Consider the following 17,039-nt stretch of genomic DNA (forward strand, 5'->3'; position numbering starts at 1 on the left):
TAAATATTTCAAAAACGGGGACACTTTTACCTGAAAATTTTCTGTTTATCAGGGAGCTCACCCCCCCACCTACCTTCCCCCAAAGTTTGGCACGTTACTTCTGGGACACCCTATATATATGTACATGGGTGGCCTCGTAAACCACTGTATGTTAATTAATGAGTAAATATGTAAGTAATTCACATGTTTGCTTAAATGAGTGTATTGCACTTTCTGAATAATTCCACTTGTCTGTAATTACTTTCACTTTCATTTATGCAGCTCATTTAATCGGTTAAGTGCTAAACAACTTAGTGAACTTCTTATCGTAAGCGTAGTTAAAAGTTTTGGGGTAGAAATTTAGAATGAAGGCTTGTGAACTCAAAAGTAATTTTGAAAGCTTTTTAGTAGGTAGCCTGCTATGGCTTTTAGTAGCTATTTGCCGGGATTTAGAAACCAGACGTTCTGATATATCAGTCAAGTGGAAATATTTGTGAGAAAGCAAGTATAAACCGCCTTCATATCGCCCCATGCCTCAAAAGTGTTCCGATTTCAATCTAAAATTTTACAATTCAAATAAAAACTCAGTTGGTCTTGATGAAATGTAATATCCTTGCTCCTTCGTCTTTTGGAATGGAGTATATGTAGTTATTCACAAAACCAGTGTTACCATATTACTAAATTTTGAAACTAGATTTAGTACGATTTTGATAAGAAAAAAATGTTTGACTCTCAGCAATGCTTAAATGTTATAATTATAATTCAATGGTATTTTCGTAATTAATCGAGTTATGATTCGATTAATCTAAACAGGGAATTCCATAAAATTAAATAGCTTTTCGAAATGAAATACTCGAATTCAGTATATAAGTAGAAGTGATTAGAAGCTTCGTTTGAGTTTAAAGCTATTATCTGAAGTTTATTATACACTGGGAGTACCAGTTACTATCGAAATTCGACCATTTTTGTATTTTTTTAATACCCTTGGAGAGGTTTTCTAACTTAGCACGTCGTTTAACTTATAAGGCACAAAATTACTAACCGGAAAATCTCCTGCTTTGGGACTAAAGCCTGACTACAAATTTTGTATATTTTTGAAGATATTTGGCAAGACTTAGAATTGACTCGATACATTCCACTTCGTCGATAAATTTCGATAATCTGATAACTTCATGAATTTCAAGAACCTAAAATCCGATAACTCAATAACATTTAATAACTGGACTACTTTCGATAATTTTCGAGAACTGCGCGTTTCGAGGGCTCGATAAATTTCGATAACTCAAATATGTCAAATATCTTGATATAAATCGATAGCTCGATAAACTTTGCATATTTCTTTAAATTTCGACCAGTCGGTTAATTTTGATAGCTCCATATTTTTCGAAAGCTACTGACAAGCAGTGATAACTCGATAACTTATGTATATAACCTTGAAATTTCGATAGCTCAATATATTTTGAAAATTTTGAAAAACTTCGAAGAATTCGATGCATTTCGATAACTATAAACTATGGTCATTCGATAACTTAATAACTTTCGATGATTAAATTTTTTATGACTGAATTTTGTTGCGATTCATGTCGAAAACTTTCAATAAATTTTGTTAACCTTTCAGTTACCCTAATTCTTATATTTTTTTCTATTGTTTTAATTTTTTGTGTATTCTCTATGTTTTGCAAAACCCTGATTTCTTAGAAAGATTTTGAGTACGCAAAGCGAGAGTGCAGCCAATTAAATTCTAGTAGAAAAAAGTGCAAGGATAAAATTACCATTAATTTTTTTTTAGATTTTTTTGTCCCTTTTGCTTCCATATAACGAATAAACAAAATTTACTTTTATATAGAAGAAAAGCATAACATCTTCGACGATCTTCTAATTCAATGGGTTACAAACTGCATCCCAAGGTCTTTCTAAAAAATTAATATTAAAAAACTCGAAATTTTTACTAAAGTTTGTTGAATTTGTTTGTGAGTATTGCACAAAGTCTAGAACGTATTTTGTTAAACAATGAACTATATTTAAAAAAATCTTAAGCTGAATAACAAAAAAAAAATAGTATGTTAAAACTTTTCACAATGTGGTGCGGCCACTGAATGTACCTACACCAATTTGCTGGCACTGTTCCAACAGTCGTATGGCGGAGTGAGCAAAGCCGTAGCGTGCAATTTCCATGTTCGAGTCCTCGGTAAGGGGAGATTTTTAATACATTTTTAACCGACTTCAAAAAAGGAGGAAGGTTATCAATTCATAACCATAACATAACTTTGAACCACGTTAACAGATTTCTATAATTCTTTTTTTAAAGGAAAGGTGTTACCTCAAAGGTGGTCCCATTTTAATTTGGCTTAAATCCGATTGTTGGATCATGAAGTGATTAACGATAACCTTAAATTTTTATATGAGAATTGAAATCGGTTTTATTTTTTTGCTTAAAAATTATTTTAGATTTAATTTTCTTCTAGTTTTTATGGCGTTTTCTTTTCTACAAAAATGTTGCCTTTGCCTAGAAGAGAAAACGCCATTAGATTTTACTGTTGAAAAAGAAAAATCCTTTTTCTAGGTTTATTTCTTAATGAAATCGTTGTTTTTGTGCCTTTTTAAGCTTTCCTTAAATTTTATATACACCAAGCGCGACCAATCCCACGATATACGATTTTTAAAGCATTCTATAGATTTTCTATGCACACATTTACAGTACCAAATTGTGCGCTATTTTACTTTCTTACAGCTTATATTTGCAATCAACAGTTTGTCCATTATTCTTAAAAAAAACACACACTCTGCTCCTCCTCTTCAAACTTATTTGCAAATTGGCGCACGTATTATTTTTTCCCAAATAAGCCTCTCAAAATAAACATATTTATTTTGTATGCATTGCTTTTCCATCGAAAAGCAGTTTTCTGCTTTCATTTCCTAATTTCTTCATTATTATTTATTTCTCCCTCTCTATTTCTTTCTATTAATTTGAGCTGTTGTTTTTCGCGAGTAAACACCTGCAAGCAATGTCTGCGTCTAATTGAAGAATTGCACTTGGATTAATGTTTTCAATTTATTCAATTATTTTGTGCTTTGGTGAAATTTTCGGTTCACTTCATTATTTCTTCATTGCCTAGTAGAGGTTGAGTAAGCGAAAATGGTGTTGATAAGAAAAAAAAAATATAGAAGTTGATGAATTTCGAAAAGAATACAAGCTGGTAAACAGCAGTAATGGCTTGAACGCCAACAAAGCAACAAAGCCATTGACTTACAGAATTAAGGTTTATCTTTATAATGGTAATCAATTGCTGTTGGGATCTGCTAATTGCTATGCAATAAATTACACGCCAAACTGCAGTTATGTCGAAATTTAGCTAATTACTTTGACATGTGCTGCTGAAATGATAATGACCATACATACACATTTTCGTTGGGGATAAAGGTTAATTCCCAAATATCCACGAAAAGTGCAATGCCCCTGTGAATAATTTGATTTTAACATACAGATGTATTTAAGTAGATACATTGGCTCACATGTGGGGCAAATATTGGCGTTCTGCAAATAACAGCTCGCTAAATGTAGAATTTTTTATCATTTGTTGCATTCAATTTTCGAAGAGTCTTACAAATTTAATACATTTTTCTTTTTTCAGATGGTCATCTTAACCGTTTGGGTCACTTCAGCCCTATTTTCTACGCCAAAATTCCTTTTTAGCAAAACTATCAAAAATATTCACACTGAGGATGGACAGGAGGAGGAAATCTGTGTGATGGATCGCAATATGTACAACTCAAAGGTACTGGATATGATCAGTTTCGTGCTGCTCTACGTCATACCGCTGCTGGTGATGACGGTAAGTTAGAATAAATGCCGCGCTTCACACACAAGTGTAACGATGCACAGTTTTATTTCGATGCTGAGGTTCAAGGCAGGTTTTATGCATCTTAGAAAGGTAGGGCTTTTGGCTCTTTGCCTGAAGCTCTTTTTTTGTGTAATTTCCAGGCCCAATTGAGAAATCAACTGAAAGAATTTTTCATAACTTCATTAAGGAATGACCAATGACACAATAGGGATAGGAAACTGACAGTTAAGATTTATGAGAACCCGAAACTAAGAGAGTAGCTTAGCTCAAATATTTCGGTTAAATATCAGGGACACTTAACACTTAGCAAAAACCTGCACTGAAAAAAGTTACGCCAACTAAATATGTGTACATATTTCTTAGTGTGGGGTTTTAAAATAACCTTCGATACTTCGGCTATACGGGGCTTTGATCGGATCAACTATTGCTAAACGATCTGCAAAAAAAAGCATACGTGAAGCTCTTAATGCTCTTTTCGATTTCCCCTGCATCTAGAGAAGCATCGATTAAGCGGTCGGCTACATTCCCTCGCACAGTGGCACGAAAATAATACTACTTAGTGCTATTCGTACTTGTACTAGAATTCCTCTCTTCTGAGAGGAAATTACTGCGTCAGCATGGATCTTAGAGAAAATTCGAGATTTCCTGAACCTCTTATATGGGATAAAAAAAAATATCGAAAAATTTAGGTGGAGACTAAATTGCAAAAAAAAAATAAAAATTAAAAATTTTTAGTTATATGCATTAAGTGTTGATCAACTAACTTCGCCACATCACAAAAACCTTTTTCACAACCATAAAAAAAAAGTAAGAAAAGTTTGAAGCGGAGTTAACTTTGTCAGGTCGTCCGCTCGTCCTTTACTTTTTCCCATTCAAATTTCTTGCCTCTTCGGCTCAAACATTGGAGGCTTAAGTTCTTGAGTTACTAATTTATGATTTTCCGGCGTACTTATGTGCATATATTAATCCAATGCACCAACCCACATACAAATAATAGTGAAGTGCAAAAAAATTTTACAAATTAAAAGCAAAAATTTATAAGAAATATTTTAAGAGCAACTTTTTTTTATCACTTCAGAAGTAAAAAAATTAAATTTATGGTCATCTGTGAACTGGGCATTAGTATATACTTGGTAAGTTTACGACTGAACAAAAAATATTTGATTACTTAAAAGTTGGACATAAATTTATGGTAATTTAAAAACTGGGCATAAATTCTTGGCTATAAATGTGCTGAGTTACTCAAGTTCACAATTATTTATTTGGTGAATAAACCTGTAATTTTCGAAGCACAATTTCATGTCTTAGATCACAGAAAAAGATAAAACATTTAAATCAGATAAAGAACTTGAAATGCTTTAATTTATTAGAGAAATACCAGAGGAAATCAGTAAGTCGCCTGCGGCTTATTACGACGAGCGCTGTCATTAAAGCCATCGGCGGCGGAATCTGCGAGCTTCTTCTTTAAACCGTGATTCTGATAATAGAATTTAAGTAATAGCTGTATTACGGTACGCATACATGTATGTAAGTGTGTTTAAATATACATCAAGTACATTGGAGAATTTTTGCTTGAAATATTTTCGTGCTCAATTTAGTGACTTCGTCTAGCCTACATACATTAAACTCACACATCCACACGAACACATACATCCAACTGGCGCATAGAATGAATTACGCACCTATATATGTACTTAAATCTTTGTAATAAATTTTGTCAATCTCATTAAATTTGTTAAAAAAAAAAGAAAATATTTGCTTCACAGGTGCTTTATAGCAAAATTGCCATCGCTTTGTGGCGTAGTTCGCACGGTCTTTCGCATCATTTAGTTACCCAGCATGAGCAGCAGCAGCAGGCTCAGCACCAACAAGAGCAGCAAGAGCTAGACGAAAGCATGAGTTTGCATAACAGCATGTATCATCATCAACATCAACATCTACATCAACATCAACATGCAAATCAACACAATCACAGTCTCAAACAAAACCATCATCAACATCATCATCTCAACCATCATCATCACGATCACATGCCGCAAAATCATCATCCACCGTCGTCGATTCTACAGGCCACCATCAATCACCATCACAATCACCTGCAACAGACACAAACAGCGCAACAGTTGCCAGCAGCTGCACTAGCGATTGGTACACCTGAGGTGGGTGTGGGTGTGGGCGTGGGCGTGGTCGGTGTGAACAGCGGTGGTGTTGTCGTTTGTGGCGGTGCCATCAGCCAAACGGGCGGTTTATTGTCGCGTAAGCAGAGCAGCAAATACGACAAACGCGGCGTAAGCATCACCGAGAGTCAGGTGAGTTGTTAATTAAATTTGTACGTGTGCATTAGCGGTTGAGTGTGGGTGTGTGTGTGTGTGTGTGTGTGTGTGTAATATGAAATTATTTAACATGACATGCGTGCTGTCTTATGTTGGCTTTGGCCTTTATGAGGACGACAAGTAATATGAATTTGTATACTTATGAGGCATTAGCATGTTTATTGCACTTTGCTGCATCACACTCGGATTTCAGTGGGTGTGAGGCATATTTGGATTTCGCTTTATTAAATTTTACGCGGCATATTTTGCATATTAGCAATTTAGAGCGGAGTGTAACTGAGTATAGGTAGATACTTACGTACGTATGAGCATTGCGAGATGATTAGTATGGTTTTGGGATGAGAAAATAAATAAAATAGAGTGTGACATACTAAATAACATTGCGGATAGCTGTGCGCTACAGAAATGTTTGTAAAGCCAATGAGTTAAATTACGTCACTCTACAAGTAGTACTCTAGACGACTTCCGATCCTCCTTAGAATAATAAATGCATCAACTTTGACTTATGCTCACACAGAAAATTAAGTTTCCACTGAAATATATGAGTTGAGTTAAGATGAAGTGAAGTGAGTTTTGATAAGTTGGTGAAGTTGGTTAGAAGTGAGGTGAGAAGGTGAGGTGAGGTGAAATAACATTTGTTGGGGTGAGTTGAATAGAGGGGAGTTGAACTTAGCTCATAGCATATTATAACATAACGCAACATAATATAACATAACAAAAGATAATAAAACACAACATAACGTAACTTAAGATAAAATAATATAACATAGCGTAACATAACATAACATAACATAGCATAACCTAACATATCATACCGTCGCCCGTACGACAGAATGATGAATGCGTAAAAATTAAAATTTTGGGAAATCAAGTTTGAAAGTTTTTTTACTAGACTTGACTCTTAGGCAATTGAAATTGTAAAATATGTGGTCTCCGTGTAAGCCTGGTATTCTGGGTTTTGCTATAACATAGAACATCCAAAGGTTAATCAAGTTAGCCCAATAATTAAAAAAACTGGTAAATTTGCACATTCATGCTTCCGGCTTAAGGATGGAGATACCAGAGAATGTATGTAATATATTTTATATATATATACTATATATATAAATATAGAATTCTATGTCTAGAAAGAAAAATCTGGTAACTCCCACACCCAATTAAAAACCAATTTTGCAAACATGAAATAAATTAAACCCAATAAATTGCCACATTTATCATTTTCACTCAAGATAAGTAACAAATTAAAAATAGTTACTTTTCTAATTTATTTACCGATAACTTTTCATGCACACGATAAAAGTTTAACTTAAAATTTCAATTCGCCTGCCGCTGCCTTCACCACACAAACTCACTTATGCATTCCTAATGAACGGAAATCAGATGAAACTTTGGCAAAAAGCACATTTGGCTAGCGGAAATTTTCAAGAAGAAGAACAAGTAGAAAACATTTCCATGCAACCAAACTTAAGCAATAAGTTTTATTCTTCGACGAAAATTTTTGGCCCAAAGCTACATAATCTGCACCAAAACAACCACAGCTAATCCGACACAGCCACAATGATAGCCACAAATGTAGCCGAGGTGGCTGCATTTTGGTAGAAAGTGAAAAGGTTACAGCGTTTTCTTTTTACCGAAAAATGTTGCACTCTCAGTGCCCCCTATGCACAAATACTAAGGAGAGGGCTATGAAAAGCCAACATATTTTGTAGAAACCAAAACGCCATTACTTTCATATACAGGGTTGCTAAAAGTCTTCTCTCCGAAGAAGATGCGAAATGTTAGAAATATTAATAAATTACTATTTTTCTGACCTCATTCGTTTTCTAAATTTAAATTTATTTTTATATATCAATCGATTTCTCTCTCTAATTAACCCAATAACACTGTTTATCCAACTCTTGACACTTCAAATCAACTGTCACCAAATGCAAACTTGCATTCGATCCACTACTCAGCTGGCCAATAAATCTACTCCGGTTGCGCTTAATTTGCCAACGCTTTCGTTTGTTAGTTACTCTTCACCGCCATTTGGCACCAGCGCGCGTTGAATTGCCGGCGAAGGTGGGGGTGGCTGGTGAGTTATACGAACTTTTGAATGACTGCGCATTAGAGAACATTTCTCCAACTACTTCCATTAGTATTTTAGTTTTTTCTTCTTCTTTTTGTTCACTTTTACTCTATCACCTTTGAGTTCAACTACAACGGACGTCTGCCGTGGAGGCTGTGTCTCTGGCGCATCAAGGTGCAACTTTTGTGGAAAGTTCAAAGTTTTCACTTAATGCCTTTGGAGTGAAATAAATAAAGCAGATAATCGGTGAAGGAAACTATTTTTGCTAGTGATAAGCGTGAAAAGAGTTGAAAGGATGAAGAGAATGAAGAAGGAAATGTTTAAGTGACATCGAGTAGAAAATTGTAAAAAATATAAAATCACTATTTATTTAATAAAGAACAATTAGCTTAAATTAGTACAGACGTTGATGCAAACTGAAGTTAAAAAGTTAGAAATATATTTTATGATTCAGGTAATTCGATCTTAAGATACGGAAGACTTTTCATACTAATACGGTACACACTCGTTGCTCTACTAAATAAGTAACAGTACTGTTGGAGAAACAAAAGCTCGATTTGTAGCTCAATGCTGCATTTAGTAGATGTAGAGCAAATTATTAAAACAAAACGTGTACTAAAATATGATGATATGGGCAACAAAAAAAATAATGCATAAAATTGTTAAAAAAAAATAATCGACTTCACTTAATCGACTAACTGTTTCGCTCACAAAAAACTAGTCGCCTAATCGTTTATTTTCGATTTTTTTACTAGTCTTTTTATAAACATTTGTTTTTACATTTTTTTAATACCTAAATTCATTGAGAAAATCCAACCGCGCTAATAAAATCATTTTACGGTGAAGAACTGCCACTATTCGAATAATTTTGGCTAGAGAGATTTTTAGTGCACTCGATAGTGAGCAATAATGTCAGTCTGGAGATAAATCGAAGAATAACTCTTAGCAACAGGTACTACTTTCGGCTCGGTAGCAGAGCCCACTATCGACGAACGAAAATCACACTCTACAATTCTGATATCACGCCCGTCCTTGCTTCTTGAGCGCAGAAACATGGACGGTGTCTAACAAAGATGAGCATGCTTTGGGGGGTTCGAGAGAACTATTCTTCTATGCGGGGGCAACGATTACTGAAGAAGATGAAATGACGAACTGTACGAGCTAAGCGCATAAAAATACAACGATTGCACTGGCTTCAACATGTTGTACGCACGGATGACGACGCTCCGGCGAAAAGATCCTTCGACTCCGCACTATGAGTGGGCAGAGATAGCAAGGGCGCCCACTAACAAGAATGGAAGGACCAAATGCGAAAGGACCTGTCCGCCTTTGATATGAACAACTGGCGCAAATTCGTAAATGAGAGAGTCAACCGGCGAAGCTTTTTGGCCTTGGCCGAACCCGATAAATGGTTGTGGTGCTAAATATGAAGCAGAATAAAAACGTTGTCGCGGTCTGAGAGACCAACAAAAGTACTTGAGGGTTAAAATTTTAACCAAGTAAAATAAATTAAGAAATAAAAAAATTGAAATTTATATTTATCATCCATCATATTTTTCGATCGGAAAACTCTCTTTTCTCTTCAGGAGATTCCCAGTTATAATATCCAATTGTTTATTTAACTATTTTTTATAGTAATAATATTTTATAGGTCCGTCAAAACCAGTAGGAAATGCAATGGGGGGGATAAATAAAAATTCGTTGGTATTAAAAAAATTGTTAAATAAACAATTGGGTATTGTCATTGAAAGTCGCCTGAAGAGAAACCGAGTTTTCCGATCGAAAAATATTAATTTTCAAAAATTCTATACCATTTTTACGAAAAGTTGTTTTTTCGCATATAAAATACATAGAAAACTTTAAGCGCTTTAAGCGACCTCTAAAAATTTTTTTATTTCAAAACAAAAAAAAAATGGTGTATATTTTTTCGACACGGGACAATGCTAGGAGGTGAGAGCATTAAAATTCTGACTTTACTTATTTTGGACCACCCGAATGTACACACATACATATTTGTTTTTTTTTTTTTTTTTGTCTCGAAGTCAAACAGAATGGCAGCAATTAAACTGTAATTATTAAAGTTTATTGCATGCTCCTTGAGCTATTTAGAGAAGCACTTCTAAAAAAAAGCGTAGCCTTTTGCAGGAGGTCATCGATACATGCGCACATATCGTACCTTTGCTGCAAAAGTGTGATAATCAGAAAAAATAAATAAAAAATAAAAATGCTTGAGCTTAAATTACCTCTTCTTGTGTATTATGTAAAAATTCCACAGCTCATTAGAAAAAAATGTGTCTTAATTTTATATATATATATTATTTTATGTAAACGGTAAACTTAAAAGCAGGTTTTTCGAGTTTTTGATTTTTTGAATTATGACACTTTTTCAGCAAAGTATGCATTTAAATACTAATATTGTGTATATGTATGCATATGTTGCATATGTACATAAAATGTGTGCTTCAATGCCAAGGACTTTAGCTGCATTTTCAAACAAGGTCACGACGTTAATCGTCGGTGCGTGCCAGTTTTGTTTGCTTTTTTTTTTTTTTTTGTACGAGCCCGCAATAATGATATGCCACGCACACACAAACACACAATTTCAATTTGTCGCAGTCTATTTTGTACGTGATAAGATTTTCTAATAAAAGTCAAGAAATTTTCAAGTATATGAATTAATATACACTTTCCTTGGAGAAGAAAAGGATAACTGGAAAAAAACGTCCACTTGACTGCTGCTAATAGTAGTATGACTAGACATACTACATATAAAGCCTTGTACAAAAAAAGAAACCACTAAACGATTTTCTTTTTATTAGCAATTACTTTCTGCTAATTTAGAGTACAATATTTTTCTTAAACTTTTTGTTTCAAATATTTAAAGGCTACTGATCCGTTTGTACTCGAAGGGTTGGTGTTGGCGTCTCTCTTACCTGTTGTTTATTATCCATTCACTGAGACGACCAATTCGGTAAACATTTGGGTATCATCACCATGCCTTTGCAAAAAGTTACAGTTTGTTTTCGGGACTTTAAGCTGCAGCATCACCGTCAACGGCCAGCGCTACATAACGATAAAAACCGATTTGAATGATATGAACTTGAACGAAATGTGGTTTCAACGGGATGATGCCATAAGCGACTAACTGTTTGCCACAGAGATCGTAAAATTTTAGTAGATTCGACTTTTTTTCATTAGATGTTCGGAAATAGGCAAAATTATACCGAACCCGGAGACCAAAGTCAACAAAACCCTAGACCTAGTCCCCAGTCCCTAGAAATTCAGTCAGATCTATGGGACAGAGTCAATGAAAATTAGATCACTCTAATGTACACTAGGGACGTCCAAAGAAATTAAAAGAAAATTTCTATGCTCCCACCCCTAGTGTTGTTCTATATCGAAAAAATATACCCGTTTTTTTTTTAATACAAAATATTTTGAGCGTTTTAGCTCAAGTTTCCCATGTATTTTATATGGGAAAAAATGTTTTCGTAGAAATGGTATTCAACTCCAATATCAATAAATAATCATTTATTTAACACTTTTTTAATATTAACTATGTTTATGGGTTACCCAAAACCCCCAAAAATTCAATGGATCAAGGTTTCTATACCGTTTTCACGAAGTGTTCTTCGCCATATAAAATACATCAGAAACTTTTAGCGCTTTGGGCAACCTCTAAAAAAGGAACTTCAAAGGGCACAGTGTAGATTAATGGAAATCAAGTTCTGGGAAAAACTCAATGCTAAGGCAGGATTATAAATTTAACAGCCAAGAGACATTAACAACCCGGCCTCTGGTTATGTTGTTAAATAGCAAGTCCACAAAAACCAACTGTGTACAAGCATGTTAAGATCTTATTTCTGTATGTGTACATCTCTGTCTATCTTTCGTATGCTTTATTACTTTAAATTTCCAATTTTGCAATCATTACTTTAAATTACTTCAATTCTGTCTACATATAAACTTTTTTAATTTATCTTTCCCTTCTTTGTTACTACTTCCTTGGACTGACGGCATGACAGTGCGACGGCAGCCAGGTGGGTTATTTTTTAAGTTTCACTTGACAAACAAAAAAAAAAAGTATTTTTGTGAAAGTTTTTCTGCTAGGGGTTAGGACTCAAAATGAGCATGCACTCTTTTTGAATACGAGTATGTACTACACTCAGAAGAAAGTCAGCTAAATGCATTTCTCTCAACACATAATTCGGTAACTACAACCAAATTCGGTTACTATAACCAAATCATGTGTTGACAGAAACATATGTATGTAGTTGACGTAGCTAAACTCTTTTGGTGTAGGGTACCGTACACCTTCGAAACTAAAGTATTTTTTCAGAGGTAGCACCTAAGTACGCCACCAGATCTCAGTTCTTATCACCATAACCTACCACCCTAATGTCAGTTAATTAAAGCTCTACAAAATTCATTAATTTTTTCAAAGGAAGTATTTCGATTATTCCAGTGCAACAACTAAAAAATATATATGTGTATTGCCCAATGTAGTGCCGTCGAAAAATCTAAAATGGCGACCCCTAGGTTCGGCGAAAATTGCCTGGAAAAAATACTTTAGACTCAGGTGTGTACGGCGAACCTGTTTTTATTTGCTTGTAAGGAGGTACAGTGTAGTAGGTACAAAACATACATACCTACATACATGCATGTGTAATAACACTATGTATTTCCTTGACACTTTTCAGGTTTCCCTCGACTCCGATCGACCCATTGTGACGGCATGCCGCAATGGCAGCGGCCAGAGCAACAACGGCAACAGCAGTGGCGGTGGCGGTGGCAGCATGAATAGCAACCACAAAAGTAGTTTTATGCAACATCATCATCATCATCATCATCATTCGTCGACGCATCCGCATCCGCATCAGCGTACGCGCATCAACCGCATGCCACACTCATCGAATAATGTGCTGCGTGCTAGGCGTGGCGTTGTGCGCATGCTCATCATTTTCGTGCTCACATTTGCACTGTGCAATTTGCCATATCATGCGCGTAAAATGTGGCAATACTGGTAAGTGAAATAAGAAAAAAACCAACAAAAAAAAAAAAAAAAACAAATGTTACAGTTGCATTTACATACATTTACAGTTACATATTAGTATAAGCACTTCCCAAAAAGGGGAGGACACAGCGTGGTAAATAGCATGAAAATTATTACTAAGCGACACACTTTTGCGGTTCATCAAGCACAAATTTGGCAAAGTATATTTTCTGGTTTTTTTATGAGCGCGCTAATGCGAAATTTATGCGTCGTACTGTGCTTCTAACTTCTAAGTGAAATTTTGCGTATGTAGTTATGTATCTGAGTAAACCAGGTTTTACTCTTGTGTGTGGCATTTAGTTACTGTTGCTGTTGTTGCGGTTATATTTGCTGTTATTACTGATGCAGATAAAAATATGCTAATGGCGCAAATTTACTCAGCCAGCGCTAACAAATTTATGTTCATTGCATCAAAGATTTGCTTCGTTGATGAATTGAAGCAACAGTGAGAGAGGTCAAGTTGCGTTATGTAACCAAATCAAAAGTGAGCTAACTTAAAAATCAGAGAGCATTGTACAGATTCGAAGCAATTAATACATATGTACATACATACATATACCAAAACTTATGGCTTCTAAATTTAAGTAGAAAAAGTTTTCTTGAGCTTTATAATCGGTTTGATGCTGAAATATTTTTTAAAGATACGCATTAGTTATTATTTTGACCTATGTATATTTGAAGGCACAAAGCCTAAAAAAATAATCACTTTAAAATTTCGACTCAGTAATGCATTTGAGTATGTGTATATTTTAACCCAACCAACAATAAGGTTCGAACTCAATTTGAGGTTAAGTTCAGCACTAAGGTGTTTCTCAAATCTTCAATGTTGTTTCTCAACAGTGCTTTAAGTGGAAAATTATAGCGTTCATTTTTTATATTAAAATAGGACTTTCTCTCAAGTTGAGAAAAAGTTAGTTCTCAACTAGAGCTCCAATGTGATTCACCAATTGGTCTCAAATACATCACTGAAGCACTGAAATTAAAATAGTAAAAAATTGTAATCGCTTAAATTGAAACCACATAAATAAATTTAAATATTTAATTTTTTACTCTTTTTGTAGTAGTTAAATCTCGCATTACAATAATTATCTTTAAAATTCAGGGATTTTAATGTTTCATTTTTTAATTTACAAGATTAATTATTTATTTAACTTTTACTTTGCATTTTTGGTTAGGTATTACGAGAAGCGTATCAGAAGAGAAGCTTGTCACTTTTCTAAAATATGTATGTGCATTAAAAAAAAAAACTATTTATTAGAGAGATTAGAAATCAAACGAATGCTGTTTAATAAAATTTGAGTCTAGAAAATATCTTTAAACTAGCAAAAAAAAAAAATTATCAAACTAATAAACAATTTAGATACCAACGTAAACAATTAAAAAATATTTCAACCAGTATGGGCAAATTATAAAAAATTCTTTAAAGCATACATTTTTTATAGAGTTGGTGAGATAGATTATTAGAATATTTAGCCAAATCCCCTTTAGAAAAACCTCAAAGCGCCAGCTAATAAATATTTTAATACTGACGTCTTATTAAAAACGTATGATTACCATTTTATATTTATGATAAAAAATTGTAAAATCTTACATTCTTAATTTTTTTGGAATATAAACTTGTGACAAACTAACCTTACCACGACTGTTTTAAAAACATGAGAATGAATTTTATAAATTAATAATATTTTGCTTTTTGTTGTGAATATAGTTCACACCGTAATAAAAACTATATAAATAAAATTTTAAAACTGTGTATAGAATTTTAAAATTTTATTAAAAAATTTTGGGGGGATTTCGGTTAAGCAGCTTAATATCTATCGCATTAAATTTTAGTAAAATAATGTGCAACTTTGTAGCCAAAAATTCTCGGTGATGTTTGAAAATTTTTTTCACGACCGTCGTGTGCAGTTTTTTGTCAAAGATTAACCAAAGTTTTGAACTACTTCAATCTTGCACTTTATTATATTAAATTTAAATGGGATAATAAACTGCATACTCGAAATTTTCCTAAAATGTTCGAAATTTTAGTGAAAATTGAATGAATTTTAATACATTTTTTACAAAGTTTAAAATTTGTATTTACACATACATAAGTATATACATTTACAAACAAAAAATAATCTTTTTTATTAATTTAAAAAATTCTCCCAATTAATTTTTTGCTCGTGGAAGATTTGCGAGGTCACAAGTGTACTTTCAGTGAATTGGGATGTTGTTTGTTGGGATTTTGCGTACACAAAAGTGTTTTTTTGAAATTAAAAGCTGGGTGTTATTATTTTTACCGCAATCATATGCTTAGCCTTCTCCTGGCCAATCTAAGTAACAAATTTATTTAAAATCATATCATTGCAAGCCTTTATAGATTCACAATAACTTGTAGAGTACAGCATAAACTCTTCGTACAAATGGCAGAGTATAAGTGACAGTCATGAATTGGACACATTGAATGCCCTAGCAACAAAAAGAAAGAGAAAACAAATAAATGAAAGCAGCAACTGTAAATGAAACCGGTTGACAACATAATTAATGAACTGTAAATAAAGACCACTCTGAACAGACAGAGAAACAAACAGGTGAAAATACAAACAACTACAATAAACAAATACCAATACAACAGCTACTCTTTCTTCGCTGCAGTGCAGTGCAATAAGGTTATTCGCCAGTGATTTAAGTAAACCCGTATACCTGCGACGTCGAGAGAGTGGCATCATATTAATAGCAGTTTGTTGCGCTGTGTGGCGCGGAAATGAACAAAAATTTCAATGGAGAGAAATTAATTGAAGGCTGGCTGATTAAGTGTACTCGTATAAATGAGGAGTGAATGAATGAATCAGTGAATGTAAGCAATTTTGTGCGACAAATGAAAATTTTATTTTAAAATTTTATTTTTACGCACGAGCTACTTGCTGAGTGAAGAGGAAGACGAAAATAGGAAGGAACGATACTCATTTTGGTTGTTGGTGTTTCCAACCGAGTAGAAACATGATGTATTGTGAAACTGAAGATGGCACAAAGCCGAAACCGCCTTGCCACCAAACCAAATTTGACAAGGCATACTGGAGAAACATCTGGAGGCAAGTCCTTTCGTTTGGCCCCTCACTTTTAGTCCAACGAATAGCCCACATCTTATAAATTTTCGTATAGGCGGCAATCCTTTTCGAAAAAATAAAACCTTAAAGTATTTTTTAAATAGGTGCGAACCCCACTAAAAAAAATCTTATTGAACATCCGGAAACCATATCCTTTCACTTGGTACCTAAGTTTTTAAGTCCAATGAACGGTGAAAATCATATCATTTTCAGCAAGGTGGCAACTCTATTCAAAAAATAATGAATTATTGAATATCTAGAGGGCAAGCCTTTTCATTTCACATTTCACTTTTTGTATTTCAACGAACAGATGTTATAATTTTTTAGAGAGGTGGCAACTCTATAGAAATTTTATGCACTAAAGATAATACCCCTAATAATACAGTTTATATTAAGCAAAATCTCCTCCAAGTCTCTGTAGTAATTCTCGAGATTAATAATAATGATATATTGGCGCTTACTTATACATACATATGTTACTGTTGGGTTGAACCGGGCTTGAACCCAGGCTCTGCTAGCATGCACTGCCAACCACTACACCGCAGCGGCCGCACATTAGAGATTGGCGTGGTCAAAAAGTGTCATTTTTGCTTTATGCTATGTTAGGTTAAAATAGTAATTTTTAAATAGAAGGCAACCCTACCCAAAAAAGTTGCTTTATATACGAATGTCATG

General features: G+C 34.0%; 1 protein-coding gene across 1 annotated transcript in view; it reads left to right on the forward strand.

Moving 5' to 3' along the window:
* Positions 1 to 17,039, forward strand: part of LOC118735937 — a 155,478-nt gene that overhangs the window by 135,349 nt on the left and 3,090 nt on the right. The window contains exons 5-7 of the mRNA XM_036465978.1: positions 3,612 to 3,812; positions 5,588 to 6,130; positions 12,923 to 13,245. Coding sequence (XP_036321871.1) covers positions 3,612 to 3,812; positions 5,588 to 6,130; positions 12,923 to 13,245 — 1,067 coding nt within the window. The remainder of the gene's footprint in view (positions 1 to 3,611; positions 3,813 to 5,587; positions 6,131 to 12,922; positions 13,246 to 17,039) is intronic.

This window comes from Rhagoletis pomonella, unplaced genomic scaffold (assembly GCF_013731165.1).
Source record: "Rhagoletis pomonella isolate Grant_MI unplaced genomic scaffold, Rhpom_1.0 Rhpom_scaffold_00003, whole genome shotgun sequence".
Lineage (NCBI taxonomy): Eukaryota > Metazoa > Arthropoda > Insecta > Diptera > Tephritidae > Rhagoletis > Rhagoletis pomonella.